Raw genomic sequence first — 22,022 nt, 5'->3', positions numbered from 1 at the left:
AACGTGACGACGTAGAACCTGGCAGAGCTCCCTTGGTGAGATATAGCTCCCCCCCCTTCGCGCGTCCTGCCCATGAACCACGGTGACGCGGCGAGCAGGGGGGAGTACGAGGCCCTGGTGGAGGGGGCAGACCCGATGTGCAGCAGAAGCATAGGGGCACAACACGAGTTGAGCAACTTGTACGCAAATGACCTCACGGGAGGCAGCTTAAACCCTGGGGAGGGCCCAACTGGGGAAGTTCCACTGGGCACGCCCCTAACGTACATCGTTGGGAATGGAGCGGGTCACCTAGGAGACGAGCACATGGGAAGGAGTCACCTTGGAGGAAGTCACCCCGGAGGAGGTCACCTCGCCGCAAATCACCCCTCAGGGAGCCACACAAAATACGACCACACTCCGGGAAACAAACGAACGCACACGGATCACAAATACGCCGCGTACTTCTGCGCCTACCTGGTAGTCCTCTCCATCTGTATGCTGTGCTACCTGTACCATGGGAACTACGCGCGTGCACTGTATGGGACCAACTACAATGGGAAAATCTGTGGGAGGGATATGAAGAATCACTCCTATTTGTACTTCCCCTTGTCTCCTAAGCTTCCCAAAAAGGAAATACTAAATAAATATGGGAAGTGCCTCGAGTCGTGTCCCACATCCGATGGGGCGAAACAAATGAGGAGGGAAAAGGATGGCGAAGGGGCAAACCGTGGCGACAATGTACAGAAGAGAGAAAAGGCAACACATGTTGATGACCCCCCCTATTCGTACTCCTCCCTTTTTGCGAAAACAAAGCCGAAACAAATTGCGGACCAGCAGGGAAACAAAACAACCAACGTAGTGTATAGCGATTACACGAAAAGCGCAAACAACAATCTGTACGTGGAATACTCTCTCCTTTCTCCCTACTATGAGACGGTTAACATAATGAACATCTGCTTCCCATTGGATAAGGGGTTACGGGAGAAAGTTTTAAATGTGGTGTTTACAGATAGGTACAAGGTGTTTGTTAATTTATTTTCCTTTGCCAATTCCTTCGCTTACGTATTTCTTTTTATTGTGTTTTCTCTCTTTTTGTGTTTTCTTTACGTGTGCTGTATGTACTACGTGTCCTCCCTGACCCTGCACGTAGCGCTATTCCTTTTCAGCTTTTCCATGCTGTTTTTCCCCGTGTACTTTATTCACAAGCATTTGTACCTCCTGTTTCATCCCATCAAGGGAGCCTTTTTTTCGTACCACTATGTAGTGTCCATTTTTGTGTGCTTTGGCTTGCTGGCCCATGGAGTTGTTTTCCTCTTCGTCTTGTACCTGTACAGAAATACATATAAGTACACGCACAGGTTAATCACTGTCGCTTTGGACTTCGTCAACAGTGTGTCCAATCTGCTGTACGCGCCTTGCGTCGTTTCGGCTGCCTCGCTCGCCTGGTTTTTCCTGTGGATGTGTGGATACGTCTATGTGATGACGGCGGGGACGCTCCACGAGCAGAGGGTAATCTTTCCCTCGGCCCAACCATAAACGCCGCAGTTTGGCGGATATGCGGCTAACCGGCCAGCTAGCTAGCTAGCTAGCTATTTTTTTTTTTTTTTTTTTTTTTTTTTTTTTTTTTGTGAAATTATTGCCCGTTCAGGTGAAAAGAGCACACCAACCTGTGTGCAGTACGCACTACGCACTACACTGCACCCACGTTGCCACTTTTCCTTGCAGCTGAACTTGGAGCTGGACTCGAACGGAAACAGCGAGATTGTCTCCCTGCAGAAGGTCTTCCACTACTTCAGGAGCTCCTACCTCTTTTCCATGTAAGGGGCGCAGCGGAGGAGAGGCCGAGCGTATAGCGTAATGTGCACACATACAGATTGCACACCTGCAGACTGCCGCAACTCATATATGCCCCCCCTCCCCCACAAACTGTGCCGCGGCACACCCCAGACTCTGGATATGCACCTACTTCTTCGTGTGTGAAATCCTGCAGTCCCTCAACCAGTTCACCATAAGTTATTTAGGTAGCGAAGGAATGTCGCTCAGACCAGGCGTGGGGAACGCGCTTCGAATTTTTAAAACGCTTCAGCGTGGGCGTAATAATACCTACCCACTTTTTCACCTTTGCAGGGGCCGTCTGGTACTTCTGCGACAAGGACAGCGCGAACTACAAGCTCAGTGCCCAGGCCACCATGAGTAATTCTGCCTCCGCAATTGGGTTATGAGCAGTCAGCCATGCGCGGTATAGGCCAGTGCGAAGCAGATTGGCGTAAAAATTGCCACCCTCATAAAGCTTCTCTTACCCCCCATGCAGAGACAATACTAAATTACCACTTGGGCAGTTTGATCCTATCGAGCTTTATCAACCTCTGCACCAAGCACCTGCGCGTGTTGTTCTTTTGGGCGAACAGCACTCTGTCCCTCCCCTTCTTCTATAGCGAGTCGATTTACAAGTTGAAGGAGCGATTCGGTAGGCATCCGCTTGTGCACCTGTGCGTAAATAAGCACATAAGTGGTGGCACCTATGCTTGGCCGCACAACATAATCGTGTAGCCCAAACAGGCGAACCTATGCCCCCCACTTCCCACGCAGCTCTCTTCTTAAGACCCATTTCGAATTTAATTGACACACACACGATGGCTGCGTACTGCGAGGTAAGTCGGCTCTCCTCACGGGAAAATGTAACTGCAGGGAGGGGGAGAGCAGAACAGCAGAGAAGGCTTTTCCCCCCCTAAGTACACTCCCCACTAATGTATTGCCCATTCGATCTGCACGAGACCGTTTTAGCTCACATTTGATTCTCCCACGATTGGGGCCTTCCCCTCCTCGCAGATCTCCATGACGTCGTACCCGTACCTACTCGCCTGCAGCACGTCGTCCAAAAAGTTAATAAACTCGACGTCGCCAGCGGCGTCTTTGCATGGGGTAGGGAGAACGGCCTCAAAGGAGGAGGAAGAAAAAAAAAAAAAAAAAAAAAAAAAAAATCCGTCATCATAATGTGCATATTTGCATATATATTTTCATTTGCATTTTCTTTCTTTTTTTTTTTTTTTTTCCCCCCGCAGATAACCTACATTGTTAACATCATATTCCCGTGCCTCACAACCCTAGGGGTGACGTTTCTCTCGTTCAACGTAGAAAAGAAAAAAAAAAAAAAGAGGGAGACATATAATAGCTAGATGGAACGCGGACGGAGTTTCATTTCGCGCCAGTCAGCCAACGCGGCAACGGTCCACCTGCCTCCGCAACCGCAGACACAACCGCCGTTCCACCGCTGTTCGATTGTTAGATGGTTCGATTTGCCCACCTTCCCGCGCCCCCCGCAGATTTTCAACAATGTTGAGCGATACGGCGATTTGTTCTCCCCCAGCTTTGTCCCCAACCCGTTTTTCGCGGCACTCGTAAGTGGGCAGCAAGCGGCGTGTGTGTAGACGCGCGTGTGAGCACATCTCTGCGCATGTGCATGTATCTGCGTATGTGCGCGTGCGTGTTCTGTTCACCTCCGCGCGGCTGCCTCCCCCCAACCGCTCCCCCCCCGCAGACGATCGGAGTGCTGTGCGGGATGATAACCTCCCACTTCGTCACCACCCTGTCCACCCTCACGGACACCATCCTCTACTGCTTCATCTGCGAGTGCTACCAAAAGCAAATGATCGATGAGAATCCCCTGAGGACGGTATTCACTCCGCCCCTCCTAAAGGAGTTAATTTTGGAGATATACCAGGAGTACAGCGCCCGGCCGTGAATTTTTTCCTTTTTTTCTTCTTTTTCTTCTTTTTCTTTTTTTTCCTTTTTTTCTTTTTTTCCTGTGGCGGTCCTCACTTGGGTGGTTTGCCATCGGGAAATGCTCGCTGCGCTACCCACAATGGTCCACCGCGCACTGTACGTTTGCCAACGTTTTAGACGCTTCCCTCTAACTGTCAATTTTTTTGGTGCCCTTCGGTGTGCGTGCGAATGGGTCTGCATGTAGAAGCAGGGTGGGTGTAGAAGCAGGGTGAGAAAGGCACCCCACACATACACCTTTCCCCAAATGAGTGGTGCACCTCGCAACGGCTATCACACCGTTTGGCTCAAATGAAGACGCGCGGAATGGATCCCCAATGGAGGGGAGAAGAAGAGGTGGGAAAAAAAAAAAAATATACCCCCTAACCCCTTTTAACCTTCCACATAATGGTTAATACATTTTTTTACACACATCAGTGGGTTGGAGCGGTGGAGTTATCACGGCTCTGCTGCGGGTAGGCGGCGGGCCATTTAAAAAGGGGAAAAAATAAAATACCCAAGAAGGGACAAAAAAGAGAGTAGCAAAAAAGGGAATCCCAAACGGGGGAAGCGCAAAAAAGGGAATCCCAAACGGGGGAAGCGCAAAAAAGGGAATCCCAAACGGGGGAAGCGCAAAAAAGGGAATCCCAAACGGGGGAAGCGCAAAAAAGGGAATCCCAAACGGGGGAAGCGCAAAAAAGAGAACCCCAAACGGGGGAAGCGCAAAAAAGAGAACCCCAAACGGGGCAATACTAAACAAAGTTGCGCAAAGGGGAGCCGCGCCGCGTCAGCGACATGGCTGTTGGAGGGCACTCGGTGCAGCCTACGGTGTGGCAGCTCTGCCGCTTTGTCGCTCCCGATCTGCCGCTTTGTCGCTCCCGATCTGCCGTTTTGCCGCCCCCCCCCCCCTCAATAGCCGGAGGGAGAAGCGGAGCAGTTGAAGAAAACGGGGAACAAGATGACGAGGGCGACGACCAGGAGGAAGACGCTGAAGTAAAACAGCTTCCTCTTGACGAGCGCATTGTACCTCTTAGCAGCAACGATGTTGTGCAGCGCGTCGTCCGTATAGTCCTTCACTTGATAAACGTCACTTTCGATGCTGTTAATGTAGTTGGTCCGCTTCTTCACCACATAGGCTAGCTCTATGTAAAGGTCATTCAGTGAGGAGATGTTCCTCTCGAGCGTCTTCAACTCTTTGTACCTCGCCTTCATCTTTTGTATGTTTATGCCATCCGCATTCTCCGGATGGACATGCTCTCCCAAATTGCTGTGGCTGTTCTTTTGGAGACTGAAGAAGTGCTCGATGTCGTCTAAGTCGGCTCTTCCCCGTGGCGCAGCGCTACGTCGGTTGCTCTGCTTGCTGCCGCTCCGTTGGCCGCTCTGCCTGCCACCGCTGGCCCCCCCCGGGCAGAGCAGCCGGTACTGCTTCACCAACTTGGCATTGACATGCTCATAATACTGGTGGCAGACGTTTTTATATTTGTTAACGCACGTTTTGTACTTCTGAACCACGTCTATAAAAATATTTGCTCTCAGTTTGATTTCGCTCAGGAGGTTGCTACTCCTCTCGAATCGCTTATTCTCCTCATTCAAAGAAAAGATTCTCTTCATGACGTTGGAGATTGTCTCCTCTGTTTGGCAAATGGTTAAACTAATCTTCGCATTCAGCTCCTCACTATCATAAATGTTGAAATCGATTTTCTGTTTCCAGCCGTTTATTTTGTCTACGCTTTTGTATATGCATGCGATTTCTTCGTTTATTTGGTTTACGTGCAGGAGGTAGCTGTTCAGCGTGTGGGTCTGCTGGCACAGGGGCGTCCGCTCGCTCACCGGGGGGTCTTGCGGGGTGTCTGCACAGATGTGCGCGTCTTGCAGAGCGTCTACACATGGCTGCGCCTCCTCCCCGCTCGCCCTCCTCCTCCGCTCGCTGATTATCCGGCTGAACAGGCTGGCCTTCTCCGCGCTCATGTCCTCGTCCGCGGAGCACACCGTGGAGGAGTCCCACGTGCTGGACGGGGCGGCGCCCTCGGGGGAGGGGGGCGCAACCCCCGTCGGTTGGTCGCCTCCCTGTTCCTGCGTCTTCCACCTTTTGGGGGCCTTTCCCCGGTGAAGCGTCGTACCCCCGTGATGGGTCCCCCCGCTGATCTCCGCTTGGCTGATCTCCGCTTGGCTGATCTCCGTTTGGCTGCCCGACTTCCCCCCCCGCTTCTTCTCACTCAGCGAAATTATCTCATTGAGGATGTCCTCCATGGCGCCATCCACTGGGGGGGGTGGAGCTTCGGCCCTCAAAAGGAAGGTGCTTCTCCTTCGGGCAGCTCTACGGGGCGGCCTCTATACCGCTATGCGGTGATGAGAAAAGATTTGTCGCGCTGCCTGCCCAGTGGCACGCCGCCTGTCGCTCTGCGAGTGAGGTACCTGCAGGGTCACCTCCCCCTTCTTCTGCCTTATCGCGTGGAGAATGGGTCCCTCCTCGCGTGCGTTTAACACACGTCAGGGGGAAGAACGCAAAGGGTGAAGTGGGATGTGCGAAATGGGAAGCATCACATGGGAGGAGCCACATCGAAATCGCCGCAGAAGCCCGGGGTGAGAACTGCCCGGGCCAACTGTGAGGGCCGCTCCCGCATGGGGTTGTCACACTCCGCCCGCACGACGCGAACTTAACCCAAATGGGAAATGAACGAAAAAAAAAAAAAAAAAAAAAAAATTCCTTTTTTTTAGTAATTCCCTGTGCTTTCCCCCCCCAGCTCTGCTGCCACAATGGTAAAGTGTTAAGTATGCCCAGAGATCATTTCGCGCGCGGCTCAACTAGTTTAAGCTTGTGCAAGTGGCAGAGTGGAGTGCATTCTGTGGAGGCATCACCCGGGAGGGCGCAACCTGTGCGGTTAAGCGGTTAAGCGGCTAAGCGGCACGCGGGGGTTCCTTCCCTGCCGCTTGGAAGTGGAAAAAAAAAAAAAAAAAAAAGAGACGAAATGGGAAGAAAAGAGAAGGTAAACCACCCATCACTGTGTCACACCGTGGAATGCTACCCATTTGGAACGTGCCTTTTTTTTTTTTTTTTTTTTTTTCTTTTCTCCCTTTTTGGAAACTCGCCCTGCTGGCTACGTCCGACTGCTCCCTTGTTAATTCCCCCTTGGGTGTTCTTCCTCCCCTTGAAAGAGGGTGTAGGGGCGGGGCTGGCTCTGTTCTGCACCGCTGACGCGGGGGCAGCGGCGTGGGGAAGAACGGCTAGCTCAAGGGAGGCGAAGCAGGTGAAGCGGTTAAAGATGTTGACGCGGTTGACGCGGTTGACGCGGGTGTAGCTCTTCCAGCACTGCCATCTGTTCCATCACCCCCACATACACATGCTCGTCGCGAAGTTACACAGCGGGGGACGCTGCAAAGGGCGCCTGCGTGTACATCGTAAGGCACACCGGGGGCGCCGAAATTTCCTGCGCGTGGCCGACTCGGCGGGGTACCAGGAAAAAAAAAAAATCGAAAGGATCGCCGTGAGAAGCGAAAGCGAAGCAAACCGGATGTTGATGCGAAGCAAACACCTATGCGGTACCCCCTCACTCCGGAAAAGCATTTAAAAAAAAAAAAAACGCAGCGCGATCAAATGCAGAATGTCGCAAGTCGAGCAGCAAACGAACCTACATTTGTATCCCCCATCGGTAGAAAATTGAGAAGAGCACCGCTGCATCGTCGTAGTTTTCTCCCCTCACTTCAAAAAAAAAAAAAAAAAAAAAACGAACGATTGAGCCAAGAAGCAGAGCTCACAACGGCGCACAGCAGATTAAGCAAAAAATTGTATGCCCCTAGGTATGCCCAGTAACATTGCAGGTGCATAGGAGCCCGGCCTGGCTTGACATCCCCATATATCTCTCTACGCCCCCACACACTCGCGCTGAACCCGTTTTGTAACCCACCATGGATTTCCCCAAGCTGCTGAATAAGCCCTCACTAGGTAGCGACCCCTCCCCCGCTCTCCATTTGGTCTTTCCCGTTGCCAGGGGGAGCGAACATGCGAAGCAAACATAGCGAAGCGAACATAGCGAAGCGAACATAGCGAAGCGAACCTGGCGAAGCACACTCATCCCTCCGTGCACCTAAACACACTCCCCCCCCCCCCCCCGCAGACTTGATCAAAAATGACTTTCCCCACGCGAACAAATTTGAGTTGGAGCACACGAGCGTTTCGAAGCAGCCGGTAGGGCGGAGCGGCTAGGGGCACAGCTAGGGGCGCAGCTAGGGGAGCAGCTAGATGCGAGTGACCTAACCCGTCGCTTCTTAACCGCTTCACCACCGCCTCTTCACCGCTCCTTCATCTCAGTTCCTGAAGAGCGGATTCACCTTCGCCAACAACACCTACACGATCTACACCAATTTGAAGAAAAGCATTTACGACACGAAAAATGAAATTAAATTCGACGCCTCGGGGATAAGTCTGCTGGACGTCAAGTACCAGGTAGAACGAGCGCAGCCCGAGCGCGGCATCGACAGGTGGCGCACCACACACACGCGGTCTGCTACCCCTGCTACAACTGCTAACACGCTTCCCCTCATGCCGCGTCCCCCCATGCCGCTTTACTTCCGCGCAGCCCGCGTACGTGAAAAACCTGCACCTCTGTGGGAAGTACACGAAGAGCAATGGAAAGGAAGACGACACCTTCGAGGTGTATAGCGAATACGCGTCGCCGCACATGAATGTCTTTTCCTCCGTCAACGTTAAGAATCTCTTTTTTAAATACGTCCACGTGGGTTCGCACCCCAAGTTCCCCGAATTTAAGTTTGGAGGTGAGCGGACCGCCCTCCGTGGCCAGCGCGGGGTGGAGGAAGTAGGCCTCGCCGCGTAAACCTCGCCGCGTAACCCCCACCGCGTAACCCCCACCGCGTAACCCCCGCCGAGTAGTCCCTACGGTGCGCTTCTCCTCACCGCGTAACCCTCGCCGCGTTTTCCCCACAGGCCAGCTGCAGGGCAACCTAGACGTGAAGAACCTGCAGTACTCACTTGGAGGCTCCTACACCAAGAGTAACTTTGACAGCCAATATATTTTCTCCTTTCGATCGTAAGTTGCGTGGTGGGTTCGCGCCCCTAACACGTATCAGTGGGGTGTTCTTATGGGATGGCTGCCCCGTTTCGCTCTCCACTCGCTCCCCACTTCGTTCCTACCGCTCATCCATCCGATTCGGCTGCTTCACTGGTCGGCTGCTCCCCCCCTTTTGCAGCATCCCCACCAACAAGCACGCCTACGGAAGTCTGGCGGTCAATCTGTTCTTTCAAAACAAAAGCCTAAACGATAACGCAGTGAGCATCGAGCTCATTCAGAATATCATAGAAAAAAAATCTACAATAAACGTGGCGTCCATTTGGTACCTCAACGATAAGAGCACCGCCGTGAAAACCAAAATTAGCAACGACACGAGGGTCGCCGTGTCCCTCACGCACAAGTACAACGAGTTTGTGTCCGTCTCGCTGGGCTCCCAGGTAGGGTGGCTCCACCGCGGCTAGGGGTCAATCAGCTGCTAAGAAGTAGCAGCGGCTCAGTGGCCAATCATCCGTATAACCACACCGCTAATAACCCCCTAACCACACCGCCAATCCCCACAGGTCGACGTCAGCAAAATGTCCCTCCCGGACAGCACCAAGTTTGGAGTCAAGCTGCTCTTAAAGTCCTGAGCCAAGTGGGGGCCCCGCCCGTTACCCAGAGCAGCGGTCCCACCTGGGCGGTGTGGAAGTACAATCGCGCGATGCATCCCTTGATGCCATTTTATTCCCCCAGTGTGCGCGTTTCGTGCGGGACGTCCATTTTTACTTCATTTTATTTTGCTTCATTTTATTTTGCTTCATTTTATAGTTTTTTTTTTTTTTTTTTTTCTTTTTTTTTTTTTAAATCACCGTAGCATGTTTTAAAAGGGCGTGAAAAAAAAAAAAAAAACTTTAAACTGTTGAAAGGATTGCCATTTTAACTTTTTTTTTTTTTTTTTTGTGCGAAACGCAAAATGGGAGGAGAGAAGAGCCGACCTGTTGCGAACGTCTGTTGTGAACGCCTGTTGCGAACGCCTGTTGCGAACGCCTGTTGCGAACGCCTGTTGCGCATGCGGGTGCACCGAAGAGGCTCCGCGCCAAGGCACTGCATGCGTCCCCCGCGTTTGTTAAGTAGCCTCACAAGCATGGGAAGTGTGAGACAGCACAAGTGGTCTTCTTTTTTTTTTTCCCCTCCCCATTTTGCTTAACTAACGCTGTGGTGTGTGCTGCGTTCGTTTTATTTTTATTTTTTTATATAAAATGTTGCTCGTCCGTTTTGGCACTCCGCCGCCCTGCCACTATGCCATTCCTCCCCCTTTTGTATTTTCTTTTTTTTGCTAACGGGAAAGCGTCTCTCTTGTGAGTACACACCCCCTGGGGATGTCTCCCCGAGTTTTCTTCACCTCACCAGGAGGAGTCTCCCCAGGGGTTGCAAAAAAAAAAAAAAAAAAAAAAAAAAAAAAAAAAACAATTAACCCCCAACTGTGGAGGTTAGAAGCAGCCGTGTGGGGACCCAACTGAAAAAGACTTTCACATGTGTAGCTCCCCCCAAGTACCGCCATGCCGGAGAAATACGCCCTGCTGAGGAAAATCCTCAACGATAGACACGGCATTTTGTCGAGCGACTCTTCCAAGTCGGGTGCGGAAGACTTGCTCTTCTCTTCGGGGGAGGAATCTCTACGGGGCAAGGACTATGGGGGGCTCTCCTCACCCTCCTGCTCCTCCAACACGGGCAGCGGCTCCTCCGCCCATTTCACAAGCAGGGCCAAAAAGGAAAAGCAAAAACGAAGGCAAAAGGGAAGGAAACATCCCTGCAGGCTGAGCAAACGCCTCGAAAGGACAAACCACGCAGGCTCAGACACCGACCAGAGCGAACGCGCACCGACGAGGGGGAAAAAAAAGGATCACTGGAGGAGGGGCACTACTGCGAGGGAGGCGAAGAAGACGAGGAGGAAACGCGAGACAGCCGATGCGCAGTGGACTTCACCCCCTCACCGAGGCAACTCTCGCCGGTGGAGTCCCAGCCCAGAGCCCCACGCCGACTGGAAACACGCCGACTGGAAAAATCCCCTCGAGAGCAACTTCCCATTCAGCAGCGCCTTCCTGGGAAAGGACACCCCCCCGCAGAGAGAACCAACCAGTTGCGGCGGCGACTGCTGGCAGACCTGCCTGCGGGGCCAGCCCACCGCGAACTGCATCCTCTGTGCGGAGGACACCCAAATGGGGAAATTAAAAAAAATAATTCCCTCCATCTTTGCAATCAAACCCATGTGCATGTCCTGTTTTTTCACTTTCACTAATTTGATTCATTTGCGCCCCTTCGTTTGCTTGCCCTGTTTCGGTCGTCACTTCCCCCCCGAGAGTGCAACCACCTGTGCTGCTTGTGCTTGCCCTGAGGAGGATACTCCCATTCCTACGCAGAGGGACCACCTAGCCCTGGCCAAGAAGGAACTGCAGATATTCACCTCCTTGGTTAAATACCAACGAACACGTAACCCCCCCTCTGACTCTTTCCTTAATTACTTTGTAAACGTCAATTATTGCCTCAAGCATTTGTATTCCTTTTTGCATTCGCGCCAAACTTTAATTTTCCACAGAAGGGGCATCTTCGCGGGGTACTCCCCTCCCCTGGGGGACCTCCTCGGAGGGCTCTCCGGAGGGGCAGACGAAGGGGCAGACGGAGGGGTAAACGAAGGGGCAGACGGAGGGGCAGACGAAGGGGCAGACGGAGGGGCAGACGGAGGGGCAGACGGAGGGGCAGACGAAGGGGTAAACGAAGGGGCAGACGGAGGGGCAGACGAAGGGGCAGACGAAGGGGCAGACGGAGGGGCAACCTATTGGCAAGCGGACCACTCAGATGAGTACCCTTGGGGATACTCTCACCGGGGAAGTTGCCACACTCATCGGTGCGTCAACAAAGAAAAGGCACCACCCGTAACGGAGCTGAAAAGAGGCAAGCTAGACCGTTCGGAAGGAGACATCCCCTCAGACCACTCCTCCTACAATTGGGGGCCACCAGAGTTCGCCCCAGACGCTGACTTGGAGACACCAGACGTCTCGGATTGTCCCCAGGAGGTTCGCCCTAGTGGAGGGGCACCCGGAAAGGGGAAGGAATGGGAGGAAGTGGAGGAGGAAGAAGAGGAAGAGGAAGAGGAGCTGAATGAGGAAGTGGAGGAAGAGGAGGAGGTGAAAGAAGTGGAAGAGGAAGAAGTGAAGGAGGAGGTGAATGAGGAAGTGGAGGAAGAGGAGGAGGTGAAAGAAGTGGAAGAGGAAGAAGTGAAGGAGGAGGTGAATGAGGAAGTGGAGGAAGAGGAGGAGGTGAAAGAAGAGGTGGAAGAGGAGGAAGAGAAGGATGAAGTGACAGAAGTGAAGGAGGTGGAAGAGGAGGTGAATGAGGAAGTGGAGGAAGAGGAGGAGGTGAAAGAGGAGGAAGAGAAGGAAGAAGTGACAGAAGTGAAGGAGGAGGAACCGAAAGAATCACACAAAGCAGGCGAAGGGGACGAAGCAGGCCCCGCGGAATGCCGAAAAGGCCAACGGGAGGAAGGCCAAACGGAAAAACAGGAGCAGCATGGGGAAGAAGAGGGGCCAGCAGAGGGAACTGTGGAAATGGTGGAGGTGGAGGAAGACACATCCGCTGTGGAAGAAGCGAGGCAGGGGGGAGTTGAAGCGGGACCTGAGGGGGGAGAAGCATCGGGGGGGAGGAGTCCTCCTGCAGGTGAGCCTGCCACGGGGGAGGCGCAGAAAGGTGCAGAAGTTGAAATAACCGACGTGGGAATGAGCGGCGTGGAAATGAGCGGCGCACCCCCCCCGGAGGAAGCAACGACCAAATGCACGGACATCATTAGGAAGGTACTTTCCAAAAACGAAGAGGAGCAAAAGCTAAACGCAGAGAATCAAAAGGAAGAAGAAGCTGCCCGCACCTTCAGCCAGGCAATCATATATAGTCTCCTCCAACTGAGGGGTGGAAAAATGGAAAGTAGCTTTGACCAGCTAAAACGGTACGAGATAAATTTGAAGGAGGCGGATTTGAATAAGACGGTTAGCAAGTATCACACGAGGGGGGACTTGTTCCTCTATTACGTGCGCTATGTGCGGCGGCAGGAGAGGGAGGCTCAGCGTTTGTATGAGAGTTTGCAGGTGAGTGGCAGGGGGGAAGCACTATGTGAGAGTGCCCAACTGGGTACTACCAAACGGGGCATGCATATGACGTGGCACCGCCACGGCCGCTTAGGTGTGCGTCTCCTCCACGCACGTGCGTATACATTCCTTCTTCTTCTTCTTCCTCTTCCTCTTCCTCTTCCACTTTCACTGCCACTCCCTGCACAGGCCGCTTACCAGGAGGTGCAAACCATCAGGAGAAGATTCCGGTTGCACTACGGCAGCACACCCACGCAGACTGGCATAAACGAAGGGGTCTACACGAGAGACAAGCAACTCAGGAGAGCACAGATACTGCTCGAAAATAAAATTAGCGGTTTTGAAAAATTGGCCAATGTGAAGGAGGCCTACAGAATAACGGACGAAGTTCGGCTGCAGTTGGAGGAGGTACTAAGCAGGGGAGGGGCAGAAGGAGACCTCCGAAAGGGGACCCCCCTTGCGATTAAAAATTACTTGAAAAATGGTGGACCGGTTAGGAGAGAAGAAGACACCCATAATATCTCGTCGAGGGGGAGAACAAACGGAGAGCTGCTCAACCTGCATACCAAGTACAACCACTTCCGCAGCGACGTCCAAGCACTTATCAAAATGATGACCCTTTTGCATTCCCAAGTTAGCAATAGGAAGGGGCCGCCAACCGAGGAGGACACGAAGGGCACCTTAAACGAAGTGAAGATGTTTGCTTACGATAGGGAGGTTAAAAAAATCATTCGAAAATTGGGCAGCCCTGCTAAGGAGGGAGTTTCCACGCGGTCACGGAAGGGGAGGGCGACCAGCATAAGAGGAAGCGGTAGAGGAGGAGGAAGCGGTAGAGGAGGAGGAAGCGGTAGAGGAGGAGGAAGCGGTAGAGGAGGAGGAAGCGGAAGAGGAGGAGGAAGAAGAAGCAGGGGAGCCGCCTCCCCCTCCTCCGTCTCTTCCACGGCTGCCTCTCCCCCCCCAATGGTACTCATTTTGGACATCAAAAGGAAAAACCTGGAGAAGTTCCTCCTGCACAACGACCGATTCGAGGTCATCGACCGGCACACCGTCCTGTACCTCCGGGAGGGGTACCGCTTCGACCACATATTTATAAATTACATTTTTTGCAAAGGACTCATGTCCTCCGTTGTGTGCAGGTACGTCCAGCAGTTCGTGGGGCAGCACAACGTGGCGCTCTTCAACTTTTCGCTAACCTGCGCGCGGAAAAAAAAAATGTCCTTCTTGAGTTCGTTCGCCGACCGTTTCGGAGATGCGGCGGGGAGGGGCAGCCCAGGGGCGCGGTTAGTGGAGCGGTCAGAAGCGCGGTTAGAAGTGCGGGGAAAACTGCGCGACGCGCAGGGGGCCTGCAAACGAGGATGGGCAAAGAAGGGGGGGGATACGAATGACCCGAATGCCCACCAGCGGGGAGACGACAAATTTAAGTGCCCCAACCACGACGTGGAGACATGTCCAAACAAGTCGAAAAAAAAAAGGATTAAAAAAAAAGGCACATGTGGAGACGATCACACAAATGGTGCACATGGAAAACAAAGGGGATCTAACGCGAGGGGGAAAAGAACAATTTTAAATAAAATTGTAAATGAATTAAAAAAGAAAACGAATGAAACTTACGCCGACGGTACCTACAGCTTAACACTGCACAGCTATGCACAGCGGGGGGCGGCGCGCCTGTACAACATTGGCAGGAGTGTGTTCTCGCAAGGGGGGGAAGAGCACACGGAAGACCCCCATACAGGAGATGCGCACAAGGGAGACCCCCACACAGGAGATGCACACACGGAAGACCTCTACATGGAAGACCCACACACGGAAGACCCACACACGGAAGACCCACACACAGGAGACCTCCACACGGAAGACCCACACACAGGAGACCTCCACACGGAAGACCCACACACAGGAGACCTCCACACGGAAGACCCACACACAGATGCACCCACACAGGGAAGGCACACACTCTCCGCGCCATACTCCCATTTCATTGACTTAAAAAAAAATACAAACATACGGAGGCTCATAAATTACAAAGCGATGAATAAATATAAAAGGCACACGATAATCTTTCTCATAAAATTGGAGTTGTCACCACGGGGAGGGGGAAACGAACGTAGGGGGGACAAGCGAAGTGACCACAAAAGGATCTTCCACTTCGCCCTCGTCGATATTAACATACCCATCTTCGACGTAATGAAACGGAAAAAAAACAAAATTAATTACATAACTGAATTTAAAAATAAAAAAAATTTCGAAAATATTTTTGTAAATTACATTCAGTCCCACTTGCTTATGAATCCCCCTCCCATGGCTTCGGCGTCCAACAAAATTGTAAAATTCCTTTTTCGAAACAACCCTCACATGTGTTTCTTCCTCCATATGGACGACGACTTTCTCTTCAGCAACACCGTACCGTTTTCCTCATGCCCGGCAAGCCTCACCGAGGGGGGGCCCCAAAGTGTTAGCCAAGATGAGCAGCGCGCGGACGAAGAGAAAGCCAACAACCTCATCATTCTGCAGCTCCTGTACATCTACTACTGGTGCACCGTGTGCGAGTGCGGCGAGCTGGAAGACGTGGGCAACTGATATTTGTTCCCCGTAGCGGGCGCGCGGTGGGAAACGTGGCGCTGGTTTTTTAGCATTTGTATAGCTGACTAGCTATTTATGTTTAATTTTTTTTTTTTTTTTTTTTCCCTGCACCGTTCAGGTGGTAGGACATGTGTGGCACATTTTGTTAGCAATTGGCTAGCTGGCTAGCTATTTATGTTTAATTTTTTTTTTTTTTTTTTTTTTCCCCTCCTTACAACACGTTATCTTTCACCATTTCGCGATACGCCTTCACTATTTTGACGCTTCTCAGGGGCACACCTCCTCCACTTCTTGGTTCCTCCACCACTTCTTTGTTCCTCCACCACTTCTTGGCTCCTCCACCTCTTCTTGGCTCCTCCACCTCTTCTTGGCTCCTCCACCTCTTCTTGGCTCCTCCTCCAGTTCGGTCTTCCCCATGCCGGCCCGTGTCCACGTACGAGCGCACACATGTGTAGTCCTGCCCCGCGGTGCCTCTCCCATTTCGCTCTCCGCGTTGCACCCGAAATGGTTTCCACGAAGGGACCTCTTCTCACAGGGGCGTCCATTCGTGCCAACTGCGCACGGGGGTTAGGGGGTCGCCCCCTATTGATACCCCAGGTACTTCTTGTACATGTCGACGAGGGCGACGTTCATACCCTCCACGTTTTCGCGCAGGTAGTTAACGATGGCGCTTGTGGCGTTCCGGTCGTCGAGGTCCTTCACGTCCCGCAGGAAGGTCAGGACGTTGTCGAGGGCTTTGTTGCACACGCCTGAGGGGGATGGAAGCGATGATAGAAACGGATTGTTGAATGGCAGCCAAAAGGAGTCACTGTGTGTGGGCGGAGAAACAGCTTCGCAGTCACTACCGCTCTGTAGCCACTGCCGATTCGCAGCTATTGCCCCTTCGCAGCCACTACCGCTCCGCAGCCTCACCCGGGAGGTCGTCGTGCTTGAGCACCCCGCGCATGACGCTGTTGTAGCCAGCGGAGTGGTACATTTTCGTCGCGCTCAAGTTGGACGAAGCGGTGTTCAGGTGCAGGATGTTCTTCATCTCAATGTAGATGTCCCTGCTCGTGTTCAGCATGGTGTTGATCAGTTTAAGAAGCTGTATGATGAGGAATGTGTAGTCCTCCCCTGTGCAGGCGAAGAAGTCGGAGCATTTGTTCCTATCGTAGAGGAGCTCTTCCAGGTAGGGGCTGCTACTACTGCAGGAGGTTAGCAAGTGGGATCTAACAAGGGAAGGAACAAAGTCACGAAAAAGGTAATTCTCTGTAAGTATGTAGATGAAGAGAAGGAGTGCCATCATGACGCCCTTGTTGTGTATGTACTGAGCTTGGTAAAAGATAGAGGACAGGAGTAGCGGCACGTTGATCCGGAAGTACACCAGGAAACAAATTAAAATGTAGTGCAGTAGGTTAGACTCGTATAGGGACAAAATAGCTATCAGCGTGAGCACCGTGTGCTTGTTTATATAGGAGAAGCTATCCTCGTTGACTGTGTTGAAGTTATAATTTTTGAAAACCGCTCCGAGGTTGTAGTCCTGTAGGTATTCCATCCCTAGCAGTTGCTTTAAATCATTTTGGAGGAGGCCAAAGTGGGCATCGAAGCTTTCTTCGCGTTGATACGACACTACATTTTCGTGTATGTACTTCGTTTGCCTTTCGCTGTGCGTCATGAACTTTTGCTGGCTTGCCTCTTCCTTTTCCGCTTTTGGAAAGTGTCCCTCCGCTGGGGGGAGCAGCTCTGCGGGGTTATCCCCATGTAGATGCCCCGAGTTTTCCTTTTCACTTCCCCGTTCGCTGCCCCCTTTGGGCGACCCCTCGAAGCACGTGCACACCGGGAAGAACTTCCCCATGTACTTCAACACCACCTTCAGCAGGTATATGACCACAAAGCTGGCCACGTGGTGGTAAAGAACAGGCATGTCCTCTTTCAGTCTGTTTTTATACAAACCCATGCACACGTGGAGGAGGTAGATGCATCTCTCCGTGTTCCCCTCATCACCCAGGGTGAAATTGTTCCTAACAATGGCTAGCAGTTGCGGCCTCAACAGTTCGTTGGTCAGCACGCTGGTGGAGACTGCCTCGTAGGTTAAGTAAAAATTTGGCTTCTCGTGAAGGATGAAGAGACACATATATTCCATGAGGACATCCAAACAGGAGCAGCTCATTTCGCGAGTCGTCTCGCTGGAGACCTTCCTCTTGAAGTGCTCGCTTATCACGTGGGTCGTCCGCACATACAGGGAGCACACCCTCTTCACTATCTCCTCGTTCTTTGCGGGGAATAATTTCGAGATAATCTTCAGGTTGCACAGCCACAGGGTGTAGAAGCTGTCGCTGATGGTTTGGTCCACGTGCAAATTTACTTCGCTGTTAGCTAGCCGGGGGGGGCGTTGGCAGTGGTCTCCTCGCAGGTTACGTCGCTCGAGTTGGTCGAGTCCGTCAAATGGGGGCTGCCTCTCCTGTGGGTGCTGCCCACCCTCGCCGGGGGGAGAAACCTGCTCGGCGGCCCTCCTCCCCAGGATGGTGTACGCTATTACGTCGAAGCTGAAGTGGAAGAGCACACAGTCGTCGCCCCCCTGTGAGAGGCCGCCTTGTGGGAAGCCCCCCTGTGAGAGGCCGCTTTGTGGGAAGCCCCCCTGTGAGAAACCGCCTTGTTGGAATCTACCCTGGCCGTGGCTGTCATCGCCCCGGGTGCTCATGGAGGGAGAGTCCACAGCCCCCGCGTGGGGGGCAAACTCCACGAGGCCGCAACCCACCTCGTAATTCTTGTTGAGAATCTGCACGAGGATGTTGAGCATGTATTCCTTGATGGAGAGGTTGCTGGTTCTGTAGAGGTCCAGGAGGAAGTGGTAGTTGTCCTTGAAGATGGTGATGTCCTTTTCCTTGTTGCTGAGGAAGACGATGTGGCTGAGGATCTGCAGGACCTTCTGGATGCTCTTGGGGTACGCGATCTAAGAGGTGAAGTGGTGAAGCGGTAAAGCGGTGTGATGAGTGAAGAAGCCGCGTTATGGGGGACGAAGCCGCGTTATGGGCGAATCGCGGAATGTAATTGCACACGAGGGTGCCGCTTGTTTGCACCACACGCTTGCGACGCACCTGAGTGAGCAGACTGATGAGGGGGCCCACCAGGATCTCGTTAATACTGTCGTGGTTCTCGTAGACGTACTCATATTTGAAAATGTAGCTGAACAAGCAGACGAACTTGAAGAAGACGAGGGGGAGGAAGTTGGCGGACTGAGCGGCGTAGTGGTTCTCTGGCGGCGCACCGCTAACGCTGCTAACACCGCTAACACCGCTCACGCCTGGGGCGCGGAGCAGAGAACCCACGACGCACTTGGGGGACAAGTGCATGCAGAGCAAGCGGATGTTCTCAAAAATGAGGACTGCCACTTCGTCAATGAAGGGGAAGGAGGCCTTGTAGTTCTTAAGCCACACTTTGAGGATCGAGGCGATTCGGTAGCTGACCAAGGGGTGCGTAAGCTCAATGGACAAGTAGTCGGTGAAGAAGTTAATCATGCAGAGGATATGCTCCGCTTTGATCTTCTTATGTAGAGAGGAATACAGCAAGCAGTAGATGTTTAGGTACCCATCGAGCTCAATAATCGCTTCTGAAAAATCAGGAACCTGTAGATCCTTGAGCTTATCCGGCACAGACTTAATCATGTGAGCATAATTATGTAGGGAGTTAATTAAGGGCTCAAAAAAGTGGCTAAAAATGGAAAAGAGAAAAGGCTCAGATGCTATTTCGATTATACACTCTCTTGCAGATGAGTAGAAAATATTTTCCTCCACTTCGTATCCATCCTTGTCCTTAACATTCAGCATGACGTCCATGATTTGCTCAGCGGACATGTTGATGCAGTGCGTTCTTAAGAACTCAAAAATCTCTAGAGCCTTCTGGTTATGCATTAAAATGTATTCATCGCTAGTCAGCGCGTATCTGACCTCCTCCCGGATGTACGTCAGTATGTCTCTGAAGGAGTAATTCTTATTTGCTTTCCCTTTTTTGCTTTCACTCTCCAGATTATTAATATTAACCACCAACGTGTTAATAATTTTTGTTTGCAAATCCGTTTTTTCTGGGCAGCCTTCAAAGAAGCTGCTCGAACTGCTAATCATATTCTTGACCGTCAGGTAATTTTCCCGAACCTTCTTCTGCTTAATGAGATTGTACTGGCTTAGGCAGAAGTGGTAGAAGAGACTCCGCAGGATGTTGATGCAGATGTTTATGATGTCTACGAACGTGCTGTCGTAGTAGTCGTTGCTTAGATGCAGGTCCTTACGCAGGTGCAGATGTAGATGCTTCTTCAGGAAGAGGCAGATGAACTGCTCCGTCGTGTCTTTCTTTACATACTCGTGGAGGTCGCTCTGAAACTCTATGATGTGCAGGAAGCTGTTCAGCAGGAACTTCAAATATTTCTGGTGGTACACCGGGGAATCCTTCCGCACGAACTTGAGGTAGAAGACGGTCTTGTTGGCGAGGCAGTCCAGGAAGGGCTTCTTCCGCAGGGTGGGCCCGCAATCGGGGGGGGAGCGGCCATCCGGGGGGCGGTTATCCTGTGGGGAGTGACCATCCGGGAAGCGGCCATCCTCTTGGTAGGGACCCCCCTCCTGGGAGGGACCTCCCTCCTGGGGGCTCTGCCCCCCCCCGCGGGTTCGCCCCCGCTCTCTCTGGACGTCATCCCGACTGATTATCAAGTTCAGCAGAATGCTGTCCACGAACTTGAGGATCTTCACCTTCTTGTCGCTCTCGGCGTTAAAGCGGCAGCAGTACGCGTCGCCCCTCCCCGAGCCATGCACGTCGCTGGACTCGCCCCCGTCAACGCTGCTGCTGGTCCTCCCCCCCTCCACGGGCACCCCCTCCGCGGGCACCCACTCCGCGCAACGCACCCCTGGCGGGGAAGTCCTCTTCGGGGAGAGCGCCATCTTCGGAGAGAGCGTCCTCTTCCAATCGAACGCCAGCTTCCCCTCCAACTCCATCACAGCGCTGTACTCCCCATAGCACTTGTTGCACGTGGCCTCGCTGCCACACATGCACGCCTCGCTCAGGTTGCGCTGGAAGTGCACATTCAGGTGGTTCTCCCAGAAGGGGTAGAGGCAGTCGATAAATTTCTGGGAGATGTGGAAGGTTTCCTTCTTGTCTTTCAGCAGCTTCTTGCTGTACTGCTCCCGCAGCACCTTGTGCAGCAGGTACATCAGGGTGTACAGGCTGGAGAGGTCATCCGCGGGGGAGCGGCAATCCGAGGGCGAGTGGCCATCCGGGTTAGCCCCTTCCCCACGCGCACTCAACTCCTGAAGGAAGAACTGCAGCAGCTGGGGGTAGTTATGGACCAGCTCGTATCGGGCCACCTTCCTCAGCAGGGTGGATAGCTCCTTGTAGTAGTCGCTGACGGTGCTCCGGTTGGCCAGGATGGCCAAGATTTTCTCCTTCACCATTCTCTTAACATCGCTGCTAAAGTGGAAGAGGTCCTTGCAGCTCCAGAAACGACTCACCAAATTTTTCGCGTAAATGATGGCCAGCTTCCTCACATTGTTGTGCACCTCTCTGAGGCAACATATGTCTAGGAGGTACAAAATGAACTGCTCTCCCTTTTCGCACTCACTCAAGATTCGCTCGGACTCCTTTCTCCTTTCCTGGTCGTTCGACCAGGTGTCGTATAGGGCGTCTACTATCTGCTGGTGCTCCGGGGAGAGCGCCTGTGCACTTTGCGGGGGAACTGCAGCAGTCGGCTCAATCGCTCCCTGCCTTTCCAGCAGTCCTTCCTGCAGTTCTTCCGGCCCACTCGCGGGCCCCAGGTGGGCCGGGCGACTCTCCCCCCCCTCCATGGTGGGATACCCTCTATATGCACGCTCGGGAATCTCGCCTGAGCGCGGCGTGGCAATTCTCCCTCAGGTAATCACCCACAAGGGAGGGAAGCCCACAAGGAGGGAAGCCCACAAGGAGGGAAGCCCACAAGGGAGTAAACCCACAAGGAGGGAAACCCACACGGAAGGGGGGAAACACATCCGCTTGGGGGTGAAAACGACGTGTATGCAGTGGATCATACGTTGGGTATTGGCTGTCCCTCTCGAGTGATAAGAGACCCCTTGGTGGCTTCTCTCAGGCGGTAAAAAAAAAAAAAATTAAAGCGGCGTTCCCTTCCTGCAGTTCGCTACTCAGCGCGAGCAAGCACGTAGGTCCGCATGCGTTTGCAGCGGCGCAAGTTTGAAGCGGCGCAAGTGTGAAGCGGCGCAAATGTGAAGCTCCGCCTGACGGAGAAGCCCCTTTGCGTGCACGCTTGTTTGCAATCCTTTGGGTTGGAGGCCTCCCCCTGGTGTGCTGGAATTATTTTATTCCCTTCAGCAGCCACTCCAACCTCGGAGGGCGAAATGTTGCTGATTCACGTTTGGCCCTTAAGCAGTCGCCCTTTTAGCAGTCGCAGTTGCCCCTTTTTTTTTTTTTCTTTTTTAACATGTGAAGGGGAAGCTAGGCCTTCCCGGATTCGCCGCGAAAGGGATGGCCTTCACGTAGCCGTTCCTTTAATTGTTCGCTTAACCGTATGGAAGTAAAAAAATAAAAAGCACGCACATGTGCCTGT

The 22,022-nt window shown here is 52.7% G+C and overlaps 5 protein-coding genes across 5 annotated transcripts, besides 29 other annotated features; 3 read left to right on the top strand and 2 right to left on the bottom strand.

The window, feature by feature from the left end:
• Nucleotides 1–72: 72 nt before the first annotated feature.
• On the top strand, nucleotides 73–3,721 carry PVX_084950 (hypothetical protein, conserved; the record flags this gene model as incomplete). Its single annotated transcript, XM_001616606.1, has 10 exons — nucleotides 73–1,488; nucleotides 1,705–1,796; nucleotides 1,927–2,000; nucleotides 2,107–2,172; nucleotides 2,291–2,446; nucleotides 2,569–2,630; nucleotides 2,809–2,901; nucleotides 3,042–3,110; nucleotides 3,303–3,377; nucleotides 3,518–3,721. The coding sequence occupies 10 exons, from the start codon at nucleotides 73–75 to the stop codon at nucleotides 3,719–3,721; spliced, it is 2,307 nt and encodes a 768-aa protein (XP_001616656.1).
• Nucleotides 1,319–1,373: a microsatellite.
• Nucleotides 1,374–1,475: a microsatellite.
• Nucleotides 1,640–1,671: a microsatellite.
• Nucleotides 1,672–1,706: a microsatellite.
• Nucleotides 3,030–3,060: a microsatellite.
• Nucleotides 3,106–3,131: a microsatellite.
• Nucleotides 3,496–3,567: a microsatellite.
• A 926-nt stretch (nucleotides 3,722–4,647) lies between the features above and the next one.
• PVX_084945 (syntaxin, putative) lies at nucleotides 4,648–5,988 on the bottom strand (the record flags this gene model as incomplete). The annotated part of the gene is made up of 1 exon (XM_001616605.1): nucleotides 4,648–5,988. One exon carries the CDS (start codon nucleotides 5,986–5,988, stop codon nucleotides 4,648–4,650), a length of 1,341 nt encoding a protein of 446 aa, XP_001616655.1.
• Nucleotides 4,649–4,681: a microsatellite.
• A 530-nt stretch (nucleotides 5,989–6,518) lies between the features above and the next one.
• Nucleotides 6,519–6,542: a microsatellite.
• A 338-nt stretch (nucleotides 6,543–6,880) lies between these two features.
• Nucleotides 6,881–6,918: a microsatellite.
• Nucleotides 6,919–7,025: 107 nt separating this feature from the next.
• On the top strand, nucleotides 7,026–9,394 carry PVX_084940 (hypothetical protein, conserved; the record flags this gene model as incomplete). The annotated part of the gene is made up of 7 exons (XM_001616604.1): nucleotides 7,026–7,681; nucleotides 7,854–7,924; nucleotides 8,048–8,182; nucleotides 8,316–8,511; nucleotides 8,681–8,783; nucleotides 8,944–9,202; nucleotides 9,326–9,394. The coding sequence occupies exons 1-7, from the start codon at nucleotides 7,645–7,647 to the stop codon at nucleotides 9,392–9,394; spliced, it is 870 nt and encodes a 289-aa protein (XP_001616654.1). The 5' UTR covers nucleotides 7,026–7,644.
• Nucleotides 7,543–7,564: a microsatellite.
• Nucleotides 7,830–7,892: a microsatellite.
• Nucleotides 9,289–9,444: a microsatellite.
• A 143-nt stretch (nucleotides 9,445–9,587) lies between these two features.
• Nucleotides 9,588–9,617: a microsatellite.
• A 55-nt stretch (nucleotides 9,618–9,672) lies between these two features.
• Nucleotides 9,673–9,706: a microsatellite.
• Nucleotide 9,707: 1 nt separating this feature from the next.
• Nucleotides 9,708–9,733: a microsatellite.
• A 367-nt stretch (nucleotides 9,734–10,100) lies between these two features.
• Nucleotides 10,101–10,151: a microsatellite.
• A 125-nt stretch (nucleotides 10,152–10,276) lies between these two features.
• Nucleotides 10,277–10,311: a microsatellite.
• PVX_084935 (hypothetical protein, conserved) lies at nucleotides 10,304–15,460 on the top strand (the record flags this gene model as incomplete). The annotated part of the gene is made up of 2 exons (XM_001616603.1): nucleotides 10,304–12,781; nucleotides 13,070–15,460. 2 exons carry the CDS (start codon nucleotides 10,304–10,306, stop codon nucleotides 15,458–15,460), a joined length of 4,869 nt encoding a protein of 1,622 aa, XP_001616653.1.
• Nucleotides 11,066–11,086: a microsatellite.
• Nucleotides 11,960–11,999: a microsatellite.
• Nucleotides 13,110–13,143: a microsatellite.
• Nucleotides 13,291–13,398: a microsatellite.
• Nucleotides 14,660–14,746: a microsatellite.
• A 186-nt stretch (nucleotides 15,461–15,646) lies between the features above and the next one.
• Nucleotides 15,647–15,666: a microsatellite.
• Nucleotides 15,667–15,745: 79 nt separating this feature from the next.
• Nucleotides 15,746–15,767: a microsatellite.
• Nucleotides 15,768–16,045: 278 nt separating this feature from the next.
• Nucleotides 16,046–21,270, bottom strand: PVX_084930 (hypothetical protein, conserved; the record flags this gene model as incomplete). Its single annotated transcript, XM_001616602.1, has 3 exons — nucleotides 16,046–16,212; nucleotides 16,376–18,395; nucleotides 18,541–21,270. The coding sequence occupies 3 exons, from the start codon at nucleotides 21,268–21,270 to the stop codon at nucleotides 16,046–16,048; spliced, it is 4,917 nt and encodes a 1,638-aa protein (XP_001616652.1).
• Nucleotides 16,650–16,677: a microsatellite.
• Nucleotides 17,438–17,474: a microsatellite.
• Nucleotides 19,760–19,794: a microsatellite.
• A 424-nt stretch (nucleotides 21,271–21,694) lies between the features above and the next one.
• Nucleotides 21,695–21,725: a microsatellite.
• Between the last annotated feature and the right edge of the window lie 297 nt (nucleotides 21,726–22,022).

The sequence above is a fragment of the Plasmodium vivax genome, chromosome 13 (assembly GCF_000002415.2).
Source record: "Plasmodium vivax chromosome 13, whole genome shotgun sequence".
Classification (NCBI taxonomy): Eukaryota; Apicomplexa; class Aconoidasida; order Haemosporida; family Plasmodiidae; genus Plasmodium; species Plasmodium vivax.
This window is presented reverse-complemented; position numbering and strand designations above follow the sequence as displayed.